Raw genomic sequence first — 17,402 nt, forward strand, 5'->3', positions numbered from 1 at the left:
AGTTATTATATTGATTTGGTGGCAGTTTGTGATTGTTTTTGCAACGAGATTTGCAATGAGATTCGGGGGACGGTTCTCATTCGTGTGCTGAGCGATAAAAGCCTTGACGCTGAGTGCCAAGAAGCGGTAAGCAAAAGTGGTGAAAATTTTGGACCTAATGAGCAATTTGCTAAGAAAAATGTGAAGAGTGATATATTTAATGCATTATTCTTGCCCAACAAAATGAAGATAATGACAGCACGAATCATTCTCAAGTGGCAGATCCCTGCCAGATTTGGTGAAATGCTCAATTTCGTTGAATTAAGTTTGGTAGACCCATAATAGGTACTAGGCCCAAAATAGGGACAAATAAGTTTGTCGAAATCGAAAGGATCTTCTAGTAACATAATCAATAATGCAAATATCAATATTTCAATAAAGCGCTGTTGCTATTTGGAGCAAATTATGATAAATATTTGGAAATCAGCACAAAATATCCACAAACTTTGGTTAAAAAAAAATTTCAGAGTCTTGCAGAATAATATAACTATCATATCCTTATTAATTTTGGTACCCATGTTCGTAAAAATAAATTAAATACAATTTTCCTTAAACAATTATGGACCTAACAAACCTAATATAATCGCAAAAAAATACCAACCTTTTCCAGCCTGTGGTGCGCCATCTCCTTGTGCAGCAGGGCCGCCGACTTGATCTTGTCCAGATCGCTGCGCATCACCGCAATCTGCTCCTCCAGCTTGCGGGCCGATTCGCGCTCCTCCTGCAGCGTGCTCACGCTAACGGCCATCGCCTGGATGCTCTTGGCCACGTTGTGTCCCTCCTCGCGGAGCAGGGCCTGCTCGGAGGACAGCTGGGCCGCGTTGAACTCCACCTTGGAGATTTCGCGCTTGATGTCGGGCAGGGTCTTCTCGAACTTGCCCTGGATGCCCTCGACGTCCTCGAGCAGCTCGAGCATCGAGCCGTGCAGTTTGTCCAGGTTCGCAACCTGGCGGCTAATGTTGAAGTTGGCGTTCGCTAAACGGCGCTGTTCGATTTCGAGACTGCGCAGACGGTCCGCCATCCGGTGGTTGAAGATCTCACTCAACTGGCGCTTCATCGCCGACTGTTTGACCTCCAGTTCGTGCAGCTGCTCGCGGAAAAAGCGATGGTGACGCATCCGGTGATCCGCTTCCGGTTCCACAAAGTCTATCGTCTGGGGCACCTGGTCGTTGGCGTTCTGGAATGGGAATGGGAGAACGAGAGAAGAACTAGGTTAATTAACTGTGGAAGGATGTTGCTTTAACGTTGCATCAGCGATGATTAAACCTCATCCCTCATAGTGCATTAAGTTCGTCCACAATCCTGATAGGATTAGCATTGTGAGCTAAATCAGCACAGTGAATCTTCATTGGAGGAGTGCTTTCAGGCCAAAACCCAACCTCAGCACGAACCACACCAACCACTTATCTTGTCCATAAATAATAAATCATCTCGGAGGTCCTTCTCGGCACTACTACTGGTCTTCCGTAACAACAGACACTCTGGCACTCAACGCCCGGAGAGTGAGTAGTCTGCTTAATGGCGTCACAGAGCCTTCAAAGCCCGACCAACTTGCTGCGGTTTCATTAGCGTTTCAAGCCCCCCTTCTCTGATGGAATGAATCCTTCGGGGCTATAAACAGGATTTAAACGTTAAAACTTTTCACCCACCGTCGCCGCTTGGCATAATGAAATCAGCCGTCCGCCCCAGTCAGATTGAGTGAACCGTAACCGAAAGGTGGCACACCTGTCTGGCTCCATGGTCGGTCTCAGGTGAAGCATGGAAAAGGACCCGGGGATGCTGTTGTTGTGTGTTTGCTGGTGGTGGAAAAAAAGGACGAGCAAGTTGGAGAAAAGTTTGGCTGGAATTTGAAATTGAGCGACTGCTTGAAATGCGGTGTGGTATAAGCCAGTGATGAGGTATTTCCACCGAGATGAAATATTTGAAGAGAAAAAAAATTAGAGGGTTCGGTGTTAATATTGAAATGCAATATTTTTTGTAAACAAAAATTAGGATGATAATTCTTAATTGTTTTTATCGTTCTTTCTTTTGATCAACATGATTATTTTTAATAAATTTAAATTTTTATATCGTAATCTGTAAATTTATAATCCTAGCTGATTTCATTTTTTTTTAATTTAATGATTTATCATTCACTATGTAAATGTTCAAGCGAAATAACCAATGGGTGGATTTCTATCACAAAAAATAGATTATTATTATTTTTACAAGATAAACGTTTCCAGTTTGCCAAACGGGGTTAACCAAATGTTCACATTAAAAACCCATAATATCTAGTCGGGCTCCGCTCTACACAAATAACGATCGAAAGCTGTAGGCGGAAAACTCACCCGGAGGCTGTGATTTAATTTGGATAATGAGCGCTACCACAAAATGAAAAGCAGAAAAACCGCACACTCACACAGACAAAAAAAAACGCTTCCGAAATTATTCATCGAGATTTTGCTCTAATGGTGGGGGCAATAGGATCCCTAGTTGGGGGGCTGGTGGGTGAGGTGGGACGAGATATCCTTTCTCATTTCATCTCTCTTCTAGGAGGCTGTGGAAAAGTCACACTCACTCGAGCACATTTTCCTCCTTTGGTTCGAAAGAGTGAGAGATTCCAAAGTCACCGGTCCGTAAAGCGAGGGCAGGCTCATCGGTGGTAATTAAATTTTACGTTAATGTCGGAACTGTTTCCAATTAGTGGTTATTCAAATTGAGGATTATTGATTGCTGGACCTTTCCTCTTATGGGAGGAAGACAAAAGGGCTCACCGCACCCTTTGGGGCTCGTTAGTTTTAATTAGTGGTAACTGGAGGTCTGAATCTACTCTCAAAGTTCACTAATCTTTGCATTGCTGTACCTGTTGAGCTGTGTGGCCTTTGGGAGAACCTCTGGCCGATCCTAGGAAAATGGCCACTTTGAATCAAATTCGATCATTTCCGCCCATTGAAACTCAGTCGGGCGAGATATGATTTCAAGCGAATTTAATTCAATTCAGCCTGACTTAATCATATTTGCTTGGGCAAAATATTTGTATAAATTCCACAGGTTCTGCCTGGGAGGAGGACTCGGGAGAGTTGGCGGAGCAACGAAAAAATTCAATCAACGGTTCCGAGGCCATACATGGCCTGACCACGGCGTTTTTTTTTCTCCCAGCTTATCCTCCACGTGGTGTGGGTAGCGCTGGTATTTAAAAGAGGATGAAAACTTAATTAAAAATGTAAATGTGTAACCGTTTCATAAACTTGGAGCAAAATGATGTTTTTTTTTGTTTGCGCCTGACAGAAGCCACCCTCACTGTTTGAGTGAGCGAGCTTTTAGGCTGGGAGTTGAGCAGGTGGTCGTGGAAGCTGTGCATGAGTTTTGAGAAAATTTCTGCGTGGTTGGGTTGCGTTTCTCGGAAAAGGTTAAATGCTTAAAAAACGATTAAAAAATGAACATTTTGAAGCAAAAACTTATGTTCTCACAGCTGAAATATTGTGAAGAAACGTTACCAAATTTTTAGTTAATGAATAAAAAACATGATCTGCTTTATAGAACTATCTCCGAGAACCTAGATTTACCAGCAATCATACAAAGTTATCATACCGTTCGACCTTTGATTGCATTCGACCCAGTGAGGCATGGTTTTTCTATACGTACATGCATCATAAAAGATGATTACAGCTAGTGCACAGAATCCTTCCCAACCAAAAGGAAGAAGGTTCTATGTTCCTTGAACCCAAACACACACACTCCAGTGCATTTGCTTTGATGCTTCCAGTAATGGGGCAGATATTCAAGTGATTCCAATCAGAGCAACAGATCGAGCAATTTTATTGGACATTTTTCCCCGCCGTCTTTCGCCTTCCCAGCTGTGCATGCAACTTTGATGGTTGTCCTGGACCTGGACGGTAGCATGGAAGAATCTGGCTGGTCCAAGGGATGCTAGCCTTTATATTGACGGCTATTTTATCCATCCTAAGAATCACACACCCGGACGATTTGCATGGAAGCAAATGTTGCACTTTGGACGGGGTGGTCAACAGGGTAGCACTTTGATTTTTTTTTGTTTTTTACATACCCTGACATTTTTTTACAAGATAATGCATTTTTTTTTTCAAATAATCAAAAACGATTTCTAAAATATGATTGCCAAATTTATGAAATTTTGGTTATTTCAAGTTGAAAATACTATTACAAGCAATAATAAGTTGTGAAAGGTTATCTACAATAATAAACTTACATTCAATAAGAAATCAAAATCTGGCTTTACCATTGATATTATGATATTGAGAATATTAATGTTGGTTGATGTTAGATATCATAGAAATTCACCAACTTTTAAAAAAATCGCAGGTAATTGTGACTTAAAACAGGAATAGACCTTTGCAAATAATTTTCAAAATTTATGACACCATCTCTTTCCTTTAATAGTGTTTGAATATTGAGTTCAAAAATTGGTATGAAAACTAGTTTGGGTTAGGTTAGGTTATGATTTTTTTCCCAAAATTATTTTATGTTAGGTTAGGTTAGGTTAGGTTAGGTTAGGTTAGGTTAGGTTAGGTTAGGTTAGGTTAGGTTAGGTTAGGTTAGGTTAGGTTAGGTTAGGTTAGGTTAGGTTAGGTTAGGTTAGGTTAGGTTAGGTTAGGTTAGGTTAGGTTAGGTTAGGTTAGGTTAGGTTAGGTTAGGTTAGGTTAGGTTAGGTTAGGTTAGGTTAGGTTAGGTTAGGTTAGGTTAGGTTAGGTTAGGTTAGGTTAGGTTAGGTTAGGTTAGGTTAGGTTAGGTTAGGTTAGGTTAGGTTAGGTTAGGTTAGGTTAGGTTAGGTTAGGTTAGGTTAGGTTAGGTTAGGTTAGGTTAGGTTAGGTTAGGTTAGGTTAGGTTAGGTTAGGTTAGGTTAGGTTAGGTTAGGTTAGGTTAGGTTAGGTTAGGTTAGGTTAGGTTAGGTTAGGTTAGGTTAGGTTAGGTTAGGTTAGGTTAGGTTAGGTTAGGTTAGGTTAGGTTAGGTTAGGTTAGGTTAGGTTAGGTTAGGTTAGGTTAGGTTAGGTTAGGTTAGGTTAGGTTAGGTTAGGTTAGGTTAGGTTAGGTTAGGTTAGGTTAGGTTAGGTTAGGTTAGGTTAGGTTAGGTTAGGTTAGGTTAGGTTAGGTTAGGTTAGGTTAGGTTAGGTTAGGTTAGGTTAGGTTAGGTTAGGTTAGGTTAGGTTAGGTTAGGTTAGGTTAGGTTAGGTTAGGTTAGGTTAGGTTAGGTTAGGTTAGGTCTATTAATTTGATAAGTTTTCAACATTTTGGCCACCCTAATCCAAACACTTTCCTGTACAAAGGACCTAGCCATTCTTCCCTTTTTTAGACTCAAATCAGAGTCCGAGCTCTCCAACCGACCGGAAGCAGCATCTCGAATAAATATTGCAAATTTAATAAAGATATATCTTTACCGAGCAAAAAGGTCCTTTCCTTCAACCGGACAAAGCAACAAAGCAGAAGCTTTCAATTTGGTGTAGTGGTGGCGGTGGGTGGCTTGCCACACAAACAAAAACACCATCAACAAGACAATCCCCCCGCTCCTTCCTCTAAATCCTTCTTTCAAGAAAAAAAAAACACACACACACACACAGAAGTGGGAACCCCTCTTACCGGTTGATTGGAAAATAAATAGAACCAACCGGACCGGACCGGACGAACAGTCTGCAGTCTGCTGCAGCAGGTGAGACGTGAGGAGTGAGAAAAATGAAAAGCCCATAAACAACGAGGATAACGAGCACGGAAAGACTGCTGCTCCTTCGCGCGGGGAAGAATCGAACGTTTCGATAGGGCGGTGGTAGGGTGGTCCTCGGCCGGGGGTCCTGCGGGACAGCAATGCGGCCTGTGGTGATGAGAGGGTGCAATGCAAAAGTTTGGCGAAACGACCACGGGGGACGGGTTGCAGTCTGGGGAAACTGGACCGCGAATAAATTTAGGATGCGCCAGGCGTCGATTTTTGGAGGTTGAAGCAAGAAGTGGAAAAGGAATGAACAGGGAGGTAACGGTGAAAAATTCGGAATTTTTTTTAAAGGTCCAATAAACCAAATTTTTGGTTTTTGCTTTTTGGGTGTTTTTAAATAACCCTGACTCAAGGCGGTTTCAAAAACACCCAAAAGGCAAAAAGTGCAAATTTGAACCTTTTCAAAAAAAAAAATCCAAAATTGGAGAACCTGGGATTATATTCATTTTAAATGTTATGGTTAAAAATAAACGATAAATTAATTTGATCAATTGATTGTGTTTCGTACAAGGACTGTTTAAGAATTGAAAAAAAAGTTAGATTCAAATTTTATTTTTTCTTCCCATCAGCACACCGTTCAGAATCGAATTTCAGCACTCCCTCTCTTAGTGATCCAGCACAAATGGAAATCCATTTCCCACCCGATTGGATGGGATGACCATTCGTGCGGTTAAGTGTTGATCAAAACAATAAAATCGACAACGCTACAACCGAGGGGTCAGCAAGCAGCATGAACCATTTATCCCGATGAAATCATTCAGGAAGCAGAATTGCCAGACGTATCTACTCAGATTCTTCGTCCTTTTGCTTCACATTTGCGTTGTATGCCCTCCAAGTTTCACGGGTTTTGCTCCTCGACAGCACTGCTCAATTTTCTCACGGAATTGTACCTCTCCACGTAGTTCTACAACCACCACTTTGCCGGAGTTAAGAGGGATGCGGAACTTCAAGGTTCAGCGGTTGAAGAATGCTCGGTGATTCCGCGCGGATGTATCTGCTGCATCGCACATTTATACGCTATAAACCACGGTACGGAGCATACAAATGTTGCGAATTAGCATAATATAAGAGGGGGAGGGGGAACAAAGGAGGCTCCTCCACGGACCATATGCTGCTGTTTTGCGTAAAATACGTCCGTTCTGGGATGCTACCCGCTGCTATTTCCACCGTCATAACCCTTAGTTGGGTACTTGCTGGCTGGCTGGCTGGAAGCTTACAACCGTCGTCGTCATCATCGTTCGTCATGTTCTCAACCCACCACCCCCTTGCGGATCCACCCGGGAGACACAAACACACTGAAGCTTGTGTGTAACCATCGGGGGAGCTGGGAAGTGAATGAGGTCAGGGGTTCCAGCTTGGAAATTACATTTTAATTTACTCGAAATTTCCAAAGATAAGTTCAAGAGTACACAGCAACAGCAACAGCAACAGCACAGCAACATTAGAAAAAAGGAATATCACATCTGGGAACGATGACAGATTTGTTGTCAGAATTTTTTTTTGAATTTTACCTCTGGCATGCGCAAGAAAAAAAAAAGTTTTATCCCAAAATAATATTAAACTGACAATATATATACTAGGGTGTTTCAGCCAAACAAAAAAGTTCTCAGAATCAGGCAAACCGAGGTTCCCCTAGTATAGGATACCCATAGGGACTCTCATGCCAAATATCAGCCCATTTGGTTGAGAATTGGGCTGTCCCCAGCGGTTTAAAGTTTACATGTAAATTACTATGGGATTTTTATGCTTTTCGTTCAATCGTTCCTACAGGTCTTGGGACAACATGGATTCACTCGGAATAAAGACAGGTGTGTAGGGGATGGTCCAATGAACACATTCCAGAAGGAATTAGGGTTGTCCATTCTGTCCCCAAGGTGCGCATTGGATCGACGTCCGGTGTCTCCAGAATCATCGATTCACCCTAAAAATACCTTTTTTTGAGGCACTTTGGCCGCGAACATCATTGGCGTGTAGGCCAGATCCTTGCGCATCTTTTGGTATGTATAACATTTATGTTCGGAGTACCCTGGAGCTCGGTACAGACCTTCAAAATTTGGCATTTTTCGAAAAATCGTCCCCGGCAAAATCAAATGGCGTCTTGGGCGTCGCGAGGTGCGACGCATATCTTTTTTGCCGGGGCCGATTTAAAAAAAAAATGCCAAACTTTGAAGTTTTGTACCGAGCTCCAGTGTGCTCTGAACTTCCGTCTCGGTGCAGTCGCTGGTAGGCAAAAAAAAAAAACAAAATCTCACCAGTTGGATTAAGTTTGACAAAAAAGTTTCCATCAAAAATAACGTTATGATTCGAAATGCGTACACTTAGAAACATTTCATTTTTATTATAGCTGGCAAAAAATCTTGTAATTAGTTGGAAATGAAGAAATATCATCAGGATGCACTATAAAATTTATAGTGCATCCTGATGTAAATTTTAAGAGAATGCATGCAAAATATGTCTTTTCTAATATCTAATGTCAAAATGACCAGGTATCAACATTCCAATACTTTTTGAAGACAATACAAATCTGAAAATTAAAGTTAAATCAATTTTTTGCAGATGCTTCGCATAAGGGAGCGTACTTTTATTACGTAACGAAGTTAGGGTAAGATTAGGGGGGAGGGGATACATACATTTTTTTGAAATTTGTATAAAAATTTTGTTACGGGGGAGAATGGGGTCCAAAAATACAATTTGTTGCGTTACAAAATAAAAGAACGCTTCCTAAGTTTAAATAAACAATAAACTTATTTAGAGAATCAACACAATTTTTCTGAACCTCTGTCCGGCGTACGTTCCCAGGAACAAATTTAGATATCCATCAAGCGAGCACTTTACAACTTGCTTTCGGGGAGTTGATATGCATGCACACTAGGGTGTAATATGGTTGTATGGAAAAAATAAAGTTGTCCAAATTTAGCGAGCACAGCAATTTTCCAGTTCCTTTTGGGGTCCTAAACAACTCCCCAAAGTTTGGGAACGATTGGTTTAGTCCTCACTTTGCGCAAAGCGATTCAATTTTCCATATAAATTTGTATGGGAAAAACCATTTTTTTGGATTTCGATATTTATAAAATCCACGTTTCACGCTGTGCTAAAACTGGATTCATATTCGGATGCTCTAGAAGGTGCTCTACAACTTTCCCGAAGAGAGTATGGTGCTAACTTGCTCCTAAAAAAAGATACAGCGTGTTAAAAACTCGTCTAAAATGTGTTTTTTGCTCGAAAATCACGTTTTAGACGAGTTTTGAGGACGCTGTATCTTCTCTTAGGGACATGCTAGCACCATACTCTCTTCGGGAAAGTTGTAGAGCACCTTCCAGAGCATTTGAATATGAATCCGGTTTTAGTACAGCTTGAAACGTGGATTTTATAATTATCAAAATTCAAAAAAATGGTTTTTCCCATACAAATTTATATGGAAAATTGAATCGCTTTGCGCAAAGTGAGGACTAATCCAATCGTGTCCAAACTTTGGGGAGTTGTTTAGGACCCCAAAAGGAACAGAAAAATTGCTGTGCTGGAAAATCGATTTTGATATTACACCCTAATGCACACATACGGCCATACATAACCCAGCCAGTGAACGTAAATTATGCTGCAATGTTGGATAATACCCAGAGAGTGTGTAGTGTGCTCTTGTTCATGACGGTCATGAACATGAAATAACCGGGGATAGCCGGGGCCCCATCATCTATTGAAAGTTATCCTGATGCTTTTCTGACAAAGCTACTGCGCACCGCCACCACAACCAGGACCAAACTTGCGGACTCACTGCTGCGGGAGGGGGCGAACCCCTTTTTCAAGTACATACTTACTACGGGGAGATAGAGAGTGCAATGTGATGTATGATCCGGAGGAGAGTGCAATTGCAATACCAAATGTCTGGTCTGATGTGTGGTGTGGTTCCTGCAGGATGTGCATAATGTGCCCAGTGAGCAGGAACGGGTATTGTATTGAAAATGCACCGAACCATATGGTCCGGAATTTTCCGGATTCCTTGCATTGTGAGTGCACCTGGGTGGAGCACTGTAACAAGTTAGGGCTTTTTTACGTGTGGGAAATGCTTGTAAGTGCAGCTATCACAATGTTTCGTTTCCAGCTCGATTAAACAGGGTCATCTTTGAAATTGTGATCATAGTTCATAGTTCAGGTGGAATGAATGCTCATTGCTAAGAAGTCTATGTTCAAAGGTATCAAAATATATATAAGCACTTGAAACTGGGAACACATCTTTATTCTTTCTAATTGGAAAAAAATGCTTACTGTTACTTATTATTTTTTACCTTTACCTTTATCGTAACACATATATTAAGCTTGTAGGTATTGAATACTTCAATTGCTCTACCTTTTCGAAATATAAAAGGTGCTTCCACCGCAGAATACTCACAATCCAGCCAAAATTCAAATCTAGTCAACAACGCAATCCACAACGATGAACTCTTCACTCAACGCCAGCTCACTCAACGTGGACCAAAGCCAAACTCCTTGGTTCCGCAGCCTGTGGTACCGCGTCCGTCGGATCAACCTTCCCGTGTCCATGTTTTTGGACCGCTCGCGGGACTTTCCGGACGTGGCGTTCCTCTCGCTGGACGAAAACGCCCTCGATAACGACTACACCGAGGTCGGTTCGTACTATCTGGACGATACCGTGCCCCTTGATCAGGAAGAGGAGCTGGAGTACCACGCCTGGGAGCAGGACCTACTGCAGCGGAACACCAGCGATACCGAAGACCTGCTCCAGGCGCTGGAACAAAGCGTCCAGTGGTGTGGTCCCTGCGGGCAGTACAAGTGCAACGGGTTGAAGTGCTGCACGACGGCGACATCGGAGCAGTTGGCAGATTTGGTGGATCGTCTCCGGATGGGGGAAGACGTGGTGGTTCCGGTGATGACCTGTTCCTACGCGGAACTGTCGGAGCTACTACAGTATAGTGCGGACATGTCCGGTTCGTTCGATGGGAGTTACGGTGAAGCAGGTGGGGTAGAACAAGTTCGGGGATTTCCGTGTCTTCAGCGGAAGGTTAACCAGATCGGACGGGTTAATGGTTTTTCCTCGGAGAGCAACTTGTCGGAAACTCAGTCACAGGTATCGTACATGGAAAGTGACGATAGTGGTTGGGTGAATGTAGGAGATGCGTAATGCTAAAATGTTTACGAGTTATTTGAAAATAAAGTAGTTAATTAGTTATCAAATAAATCAAAATGTTTGGTATTCATTAGTCAAATAGTTCAGGGTACAATCAACCTTGATTGAGTGTCCCCCATGTCCAATGTCCGCCCAAATCAGTAGCCAGGATCCTTCCACACACACCTCATCAGAAACGGTTTCAATTTCAAACAACAAAACAGCACAGTCCCTTTCTGTGCAAAAGTATCTTTTAACCGTTGTTGACCGAAGAGCTGAGCCGGTGTCGTGTTGACTGTCGGCAAACTCCGTCCCTATCTCCATCGGCTGAGGATGATGATGATGATGATGATGCCGTACAGTCCGGAGAAGTGTGGTCGATACACAAACAGCTGGTCCTGCTTCAAGGAAAGGACCGGCCGTCTCCAGACAGTTATTATCAGGCTCGGGCAGCACCCAGCAGAAATGCCGTTGTTGTAATCAACGAGTGTGCCTACCTGGTAATCAGAGAAGTGATACACAATACGCATGTGGCTTCGTATCTCGGACTTGGGGTGTCCAGGCGGAAGGTTGCTTCATTCAGCTGGATTCCACCGAAATGTTATAGTACACCCAAAGAGAGTTTCACAAAGCATTTACTGAGAGCTCGATGAATATTTCAAGATTTTCATGGGTAAATTTCAAAATCTCACATCTTAGGTATAATTGAAAAGCCCCAAATTGTGCTGTCACCTTTCTTAGACGACCAATTCATGTAAATACACAGCAAAAAAACCGATGGTAAAATCGCATGCAAAAGCATGCACATCACCTGCGTCAAAATAAACACTTAATATTACACACTACATATACAATTTTTGCAAACACAAAAATAGTTGCAACCGACGGGATTCAAACCAAGCACCAACAGTAAGGACTGGCGCTTTAGTCCATTCGGCCATCAGACCAATGTAAAGCTGAAAAGAAAAACGCATATATGGGCTTGACATTTCGGTCAAGTAGGTTTCCCATACTGATGGGCTTTATATTTCAGGGTGTAAAATTACACAAAATTGCATAAAATAATGCAATATTTGTTTGACCAGGCTTTTTACACGCAGCAGGATTACTACTTTTTTAGCTGTGTAATGTTAATAGTAATTTATGCAACAAGTTGCAAAAAGAGGATTTTTTCAGCACGAGTCGTACATTTATCCAACGAGGTTCACCGAGTTGGATAAATACGAAGAGTGCTGAAAAAATCAAGTTTTGCAACGAGCTCCATACAACATTTTTTGCAATTCCGAAAAACACCCATTGAGTGAAATTTTATGTCAAATTTTCATGTATTTCGTCAATAAATCGTTTTGAAAAGTGTTACTTTTCGAAACAAGTGCTGAAAAGTTCAACTTTTCAGCACCCATTTCAGTGCTGAAAAGTAAAACTTTTCAGCATTTATTTTGAAAAGTGTTGCTATTCGATTCTGTTATTTTTGGTTCAGAAAAGTAGGCTATTTGGTCGTTCAAGAATGACAGGAAAAGTAGGTAATTTCACGACGGAATTGCAAAAAAGGTCTTTTTGCAATTCCACTGTGAAACTGTCAACTTTTCCTGCCCTTCTCGAGAAACGAAACGGCCTACTTTTCCCTACCAAAAATAACAGAATGGAAAATTAATACCTTTCAATAACAGTGCTGAAAAGTTCTACTTTTCAGCACTGAAATGGGTGCTGAAAAGTTGAACTTTTCAGCACTGGTATCGAAAAGTAACATTTTTCAATATTGTTTTGTTTTGAACGATGAATTTACTAAACACATGAATGTTTGACATAAAATTCCATTAAATAAGCGTTTTTCGGAATTGCAAAAAATGTTGTAAGCAACTCGTTGCAAAACTTGATTTTTTCAGCACTCGTCGTATTTAACCAACTCGGTAAACCTCGTTGGATAAATGTACAACTCGTGCTGAAAAAATCTTCTTTTTGCAACTTGTTGCATAAACTACTATTTCAGTAGTGGTAAGGGAAATAAAAGAGAGATTCATGTAAATATCGTTAATTCTTTTGAGAGTTTAGGCAGCGAATGACAAACATGTTAAAGCTGCCTGAAATAAATTAACCACCACCTTTTGAGAGTTCGAGAGAGATTTTCTTTGTCGTGTATCTCAACACTTTCATAATTTAAATAGTTTTTTTTTGTTGCGAATGTTAATGTATGTTTTTGGACCAAATTACAGCCTAAACATATTTTTTTAAAACTTTTTTTATAAATTTGTTAAGATGTACAAAACAAATTTAAAAAAAAACTCTGGGTGGACGTCCCGATTCCTGGTGGTCGTTCGTCATTATTCAGAACTGGCCAAATACACACAATCACACACACACACAGCCCTTGGTTGAAATGGATTGAAGCAATCGGCTCTCTAAGTGGAGAGCGCCCCAAAAGAGAACCCGAAAAAATAAACAGGTACGGCAGGTGTAAACCGCAAATCCCTCGAGAGCCCGGCGACTGTTTAAATGAATATTTTTTTCCTGCACCTCTTTTTGGCCGATTTCTGTGGACCCAAGATAAACAATGGTCGTAAAGTGAGCGCAAGAAAAGCGCAACGAAAACAATGATAAACAAGTGCTCGAGAAAGGTTTGAAAGGGGTCTAAGTGAAATATTTTCTGCTAGTCTAAAAAAGTTTAAAAAAATGCATTTTTGTAAACAATGACATTTTTTCAGTCAATTAGTCCTTCTGAAATGTTTGAACAGTATTCCCAAATTGGACGGTCCTCGCAGTATTTTCATTCCCCTGGTTCGCCTCAAGCTGGATTAAATTGAGTTGAAAAAGGAGCAGCAGCTGGCCAATTGCTGCCAGGGAAACATCCAGAGCAGGTAAAACGAAGTAAGAAAAGGACCCCCGAAACGCATACGTGAAATCTGTTATGGGTCCCCAGAAAGTGGATTGTTATTAAATGCATGTAAATATCATGCAGGTGATTTTCTGGTGGTTTTGGAAAGTGGTCAACTTAAGTTGACCTTGTTTCTGGTTGAATAATAAAAAAAAGTTTTGAAACCATTGAAATGTAACAGTGAAATTGAATTAAAAATTCACTTGGCTTGAAATCACATTCATTGTTTAATAACGTGTTCCGCAAAATAAACCACTTAATTCTGTTGAAGAACATGTTATTCTCTACAGCAGTTATGAGCTCACGAAAAATTCCACAAAGTACAGAATCCACATTTCAATTTACAAATTCAGTTTGGTTGGCTTTCATTCCTTTCAGTAAATCAAACAATTGTCGAAAAAGAAACATTCTGGCAATTGTATGAAAGTAAGACTGAAAGAAGCAACAAAAAAAACACACACACACTTTTTCATCATCCAAATATAATTCTACCAACCGTTTGCCAACATTCCGCACATTCACCTTTTGAAAGCACGCCAGGTGCCTCAATGAAAGAGAGCTTTTCTGTGCCGAAAAAGCCACACACACACACACACATGTGTATACTTTGCCAACATCGTATGTGTGCGCGCCGGAATCCACCTGGTAAATAGAATCCCTTTTTCAGAAAGGAACAAATCCTCACAGGACCTCTTTTGCGCTGCATAGCCGGGCCGGGCGCAGAACTCTCGTCGACGCTCGGTCCTTGGAGGTTCCAAATTGGATTAAGTTTGTTCCAACCTGAGAGCGAGGAAACCACGCACGGCGCGCAAACGAACTCCCTTTTTCTCTCATTACGGTGCAGAAGACGGGAAAATTTTAATTACGTTCTTATTGCGGAAAGGTGACCACAAAAGAGTTTGTGAACTTAGTTGGTGTTTCTTTCAAAGTTGTTTCTTTTTCAAGAAATAATATTTTTACATCACAAAGCCATGGTGTAGTATTAAACTTAGGCATGGCAGGATTTAAAATGGTTTATAACTTTAAAAAATTGAGGGGTATTCCAAAGTTTAAATTATTTATTCTGATAGAACAACTAAAATAAAGGAAATCTAATAAAAAAAAGCCGCCACTGACTCCAGGTTTTCTAATTTGCTGTATCCCACTCTTACTCAACTTCGCCAGCCCTTTTTAAAATCTAGAACTAGGCATTAGAGTTCCCAGTGTATTACAAAATGTGTCAAAAGAGTGTGTCTAGATAACCAATGTAGAAGCAAAGCCAAACGTGTAGTGTCTGTTTGTTCCTAATACAGGATGGACTTAAGTTCAATTCATTTATAGTTGATACCAGATCTAAATTATTTTATGAAAATTATACCCAAATCATTGGAATGGTATCGTATGCTGACAGGAGGCAAATTATTTTGCAAATTAATACCCGAGCGGACGGAAATAACTTGGGAATAACATTATTTGATATTGAAACATACTAGGCCAATAACATTTTATGTTATTTACAATAAGTTTTGTTATTCGCCGTTATATTTTTTCTGTTATTGGATTGTTATTGTTATAACAGACTAAAAACATTTTAAGGTTATTCTGCGAACAAATCTTGTTTTTTTTTTTATTTTTTTGTTACTTTGACAAATAATCCGATCATCCTAATAACAGTCGGAGTTATCATTCCATATCAAAAAATGTTATTCCAAAGTTGTATTGGCTTTCAATCAATATCAGACTAAAAACAAACCAACAACAGTTGTTAACATAAACTGTTATTCAACTCTTATCCAAAAATGGATTTTTCAAGAAGAATCCATAACACTTTCTTTTATTTTAACAGTATTTGTTATTGCATGAATTAAGACCCGTCTATCTCAATAAAAATTAGTTCAAATCAGTAGATGAACTGTTTTTTCGGAACCTTTAAGCAATTTTATACTAAAAATAATTAAAATGAATCTTGAGGTTACAATATTAAGTGAAATTGAAACAAAACCAATACTTTTTTTCCTGAACTCAAAAGTTGCGGTTTTTTGTCCCCTAACATTTTGTCAAATATTCTTAAATATAGCATTTATGAAATTGTTTTTTTTTTTCAATTTGTTAAAAAAACGGCAAATTTTTTTCCCTGCTCCAATTTTTTTTCTGAAAGCCTTCATCATATCTATAACTTTGACGAAAATACCACTAGGATTAAATAAATCCTTCAAAAGATACATATTTTTGATTTTTCATGTACACATTTGTATTGACAGTTGCCAAAAATGCATGGAGCCTTGTATGATTGACTGGCAACACTGTTACTTACAAATAATTATGTAAGGGTTTCCAGAATTACTTTTATTTACTTGTCAGTCTGGTTGTCTCTAATTGTTTATCACTTCAATATTTAAATTGCATTTAAAAAAATCTTCAAAAAATCATATCTTTGATATCTGATATTTTGGGTATTCAACTTTTAGTGATAAAAGTCTAATAAAAAAATCGAGGTTATTTCCCTGTACCTTACATAAGTAACGTTATGATAAAGCTCTTCAACATAAAAAATAAATCTAAAAGAATAGTGGATTTCAACAAGTATCTGAGCAACAAACTTTTTAAAATCATCCTAGCTCTCTAAAAAATATATTTCAAGATTGTTTATCCATTTCTGGAGAATATGATTTTTTATTGATATTGACTTTTAAATGGCTACCACTTCAAAACTGTTCTTTAAGGAAGTTAATAAAGCACATTTAGATTTTAAATTTTTTTTATTAGGTCCAAATATATTGATTATAAACAACAACGTGAATGATGAATTTTGAATTCTATTGAAAATGTTGAAATGGTTTTATTGCTAATAATTTGAATTAAAAGACAGTTAATTTATCATTTTCATTCTTCTCCCAACATCAAAAATAAAAGTCCAACATAAGCTAGAAAAAATAACTGCCTATAAGAAGAAAATAAATCATACAAAATTATTTAATTTTTTACAAATATTTTAACGAAAGATGCATAGGTTCATGATTTACAGAACATTTTTCTTTAGGTAGTTTTTTGGTGTTTCCTGTTGTTGCTAATCAGCTTTACTAATCAACATGACCAAATAAATGGATTAATTAAATGATTTGATATAAGTTTGTTTGAAACGAGTATAATTAAAGATAACACCGTGTAACCCAAATTTGCATTTCATAACGAGTCAAGTGAATGCATGACGTTATAAGTCTTCAAAATAACCATCTTTAGTTTTAAAGTTTTAATAAAGAATTTTAGTGGAAAATACCCTTTTTGCAATTCCGTCGTGAAACTACTTACTTTTCCTGTCATTCTTGAACGACGAAATAGCCTACTTTTCTGTACCAAAAATAACAGAATCGAATAGCAACACTTTTCAAAATAAATGCTGAAAAGTTCTACTTTTCAGCACTTGTTTCGAAAAGTAACACTTTTCAACATTTTTTTGATTTAAACGATTTATTGACAAAATACATGAAAATTCGATTTTAAATTTCACTCAATGGTTGTTTTTCGAAATTGCAAAAAAATTTGTATGGAAAACGTTGCAAAACTTGATTTTTTCAGCACTTGTCGTATTTATCCAACGAGGTTCACCTGTTCTACTCGTGCTGAAAAAATCCTCTTTTTGCATAAACTACTATTACAAACAGCTAGTT

The 17,402-nt window shown here is 39.2% G+C and overlaps 1 protein-coding gene across 1 annotated transcript in view; it reads right to left on the reverse strand.

The window, feature by feature from the left end:
* Positions 1–17,402, reverse strand: part of LOC6045820 (protein scabrous) — an 83,219-nt gene that overhangs the window by 17,409 nt on the left and 48,408 nt on the right. The window contains exon 3 of the mRNA XM_038261760.1: positions 641–1,216. Within this exon, the coding sequence (XP_038117688.1) occupies positions 641–1,216 (576 nt within the window). The remainder of the gene's footprint in view (positions 1–640; positions 1,217–17,402) is intronic.

The sequence above is a fragment of the Culex quinquefasciatus genome, chromosome 3, assembly GCF_015732765.1.
Source record: "Culex quinquefasciatus strain JHB chromosome 3, VPISU_Cqui_1.0_pri_paternal, whole genome shotgun sequence".
NCBI lineage: Eukaryota > Metazoa > Arthropoda > Insecta > Diptera > Culicidae > Culex > Culex quinquefasciatus.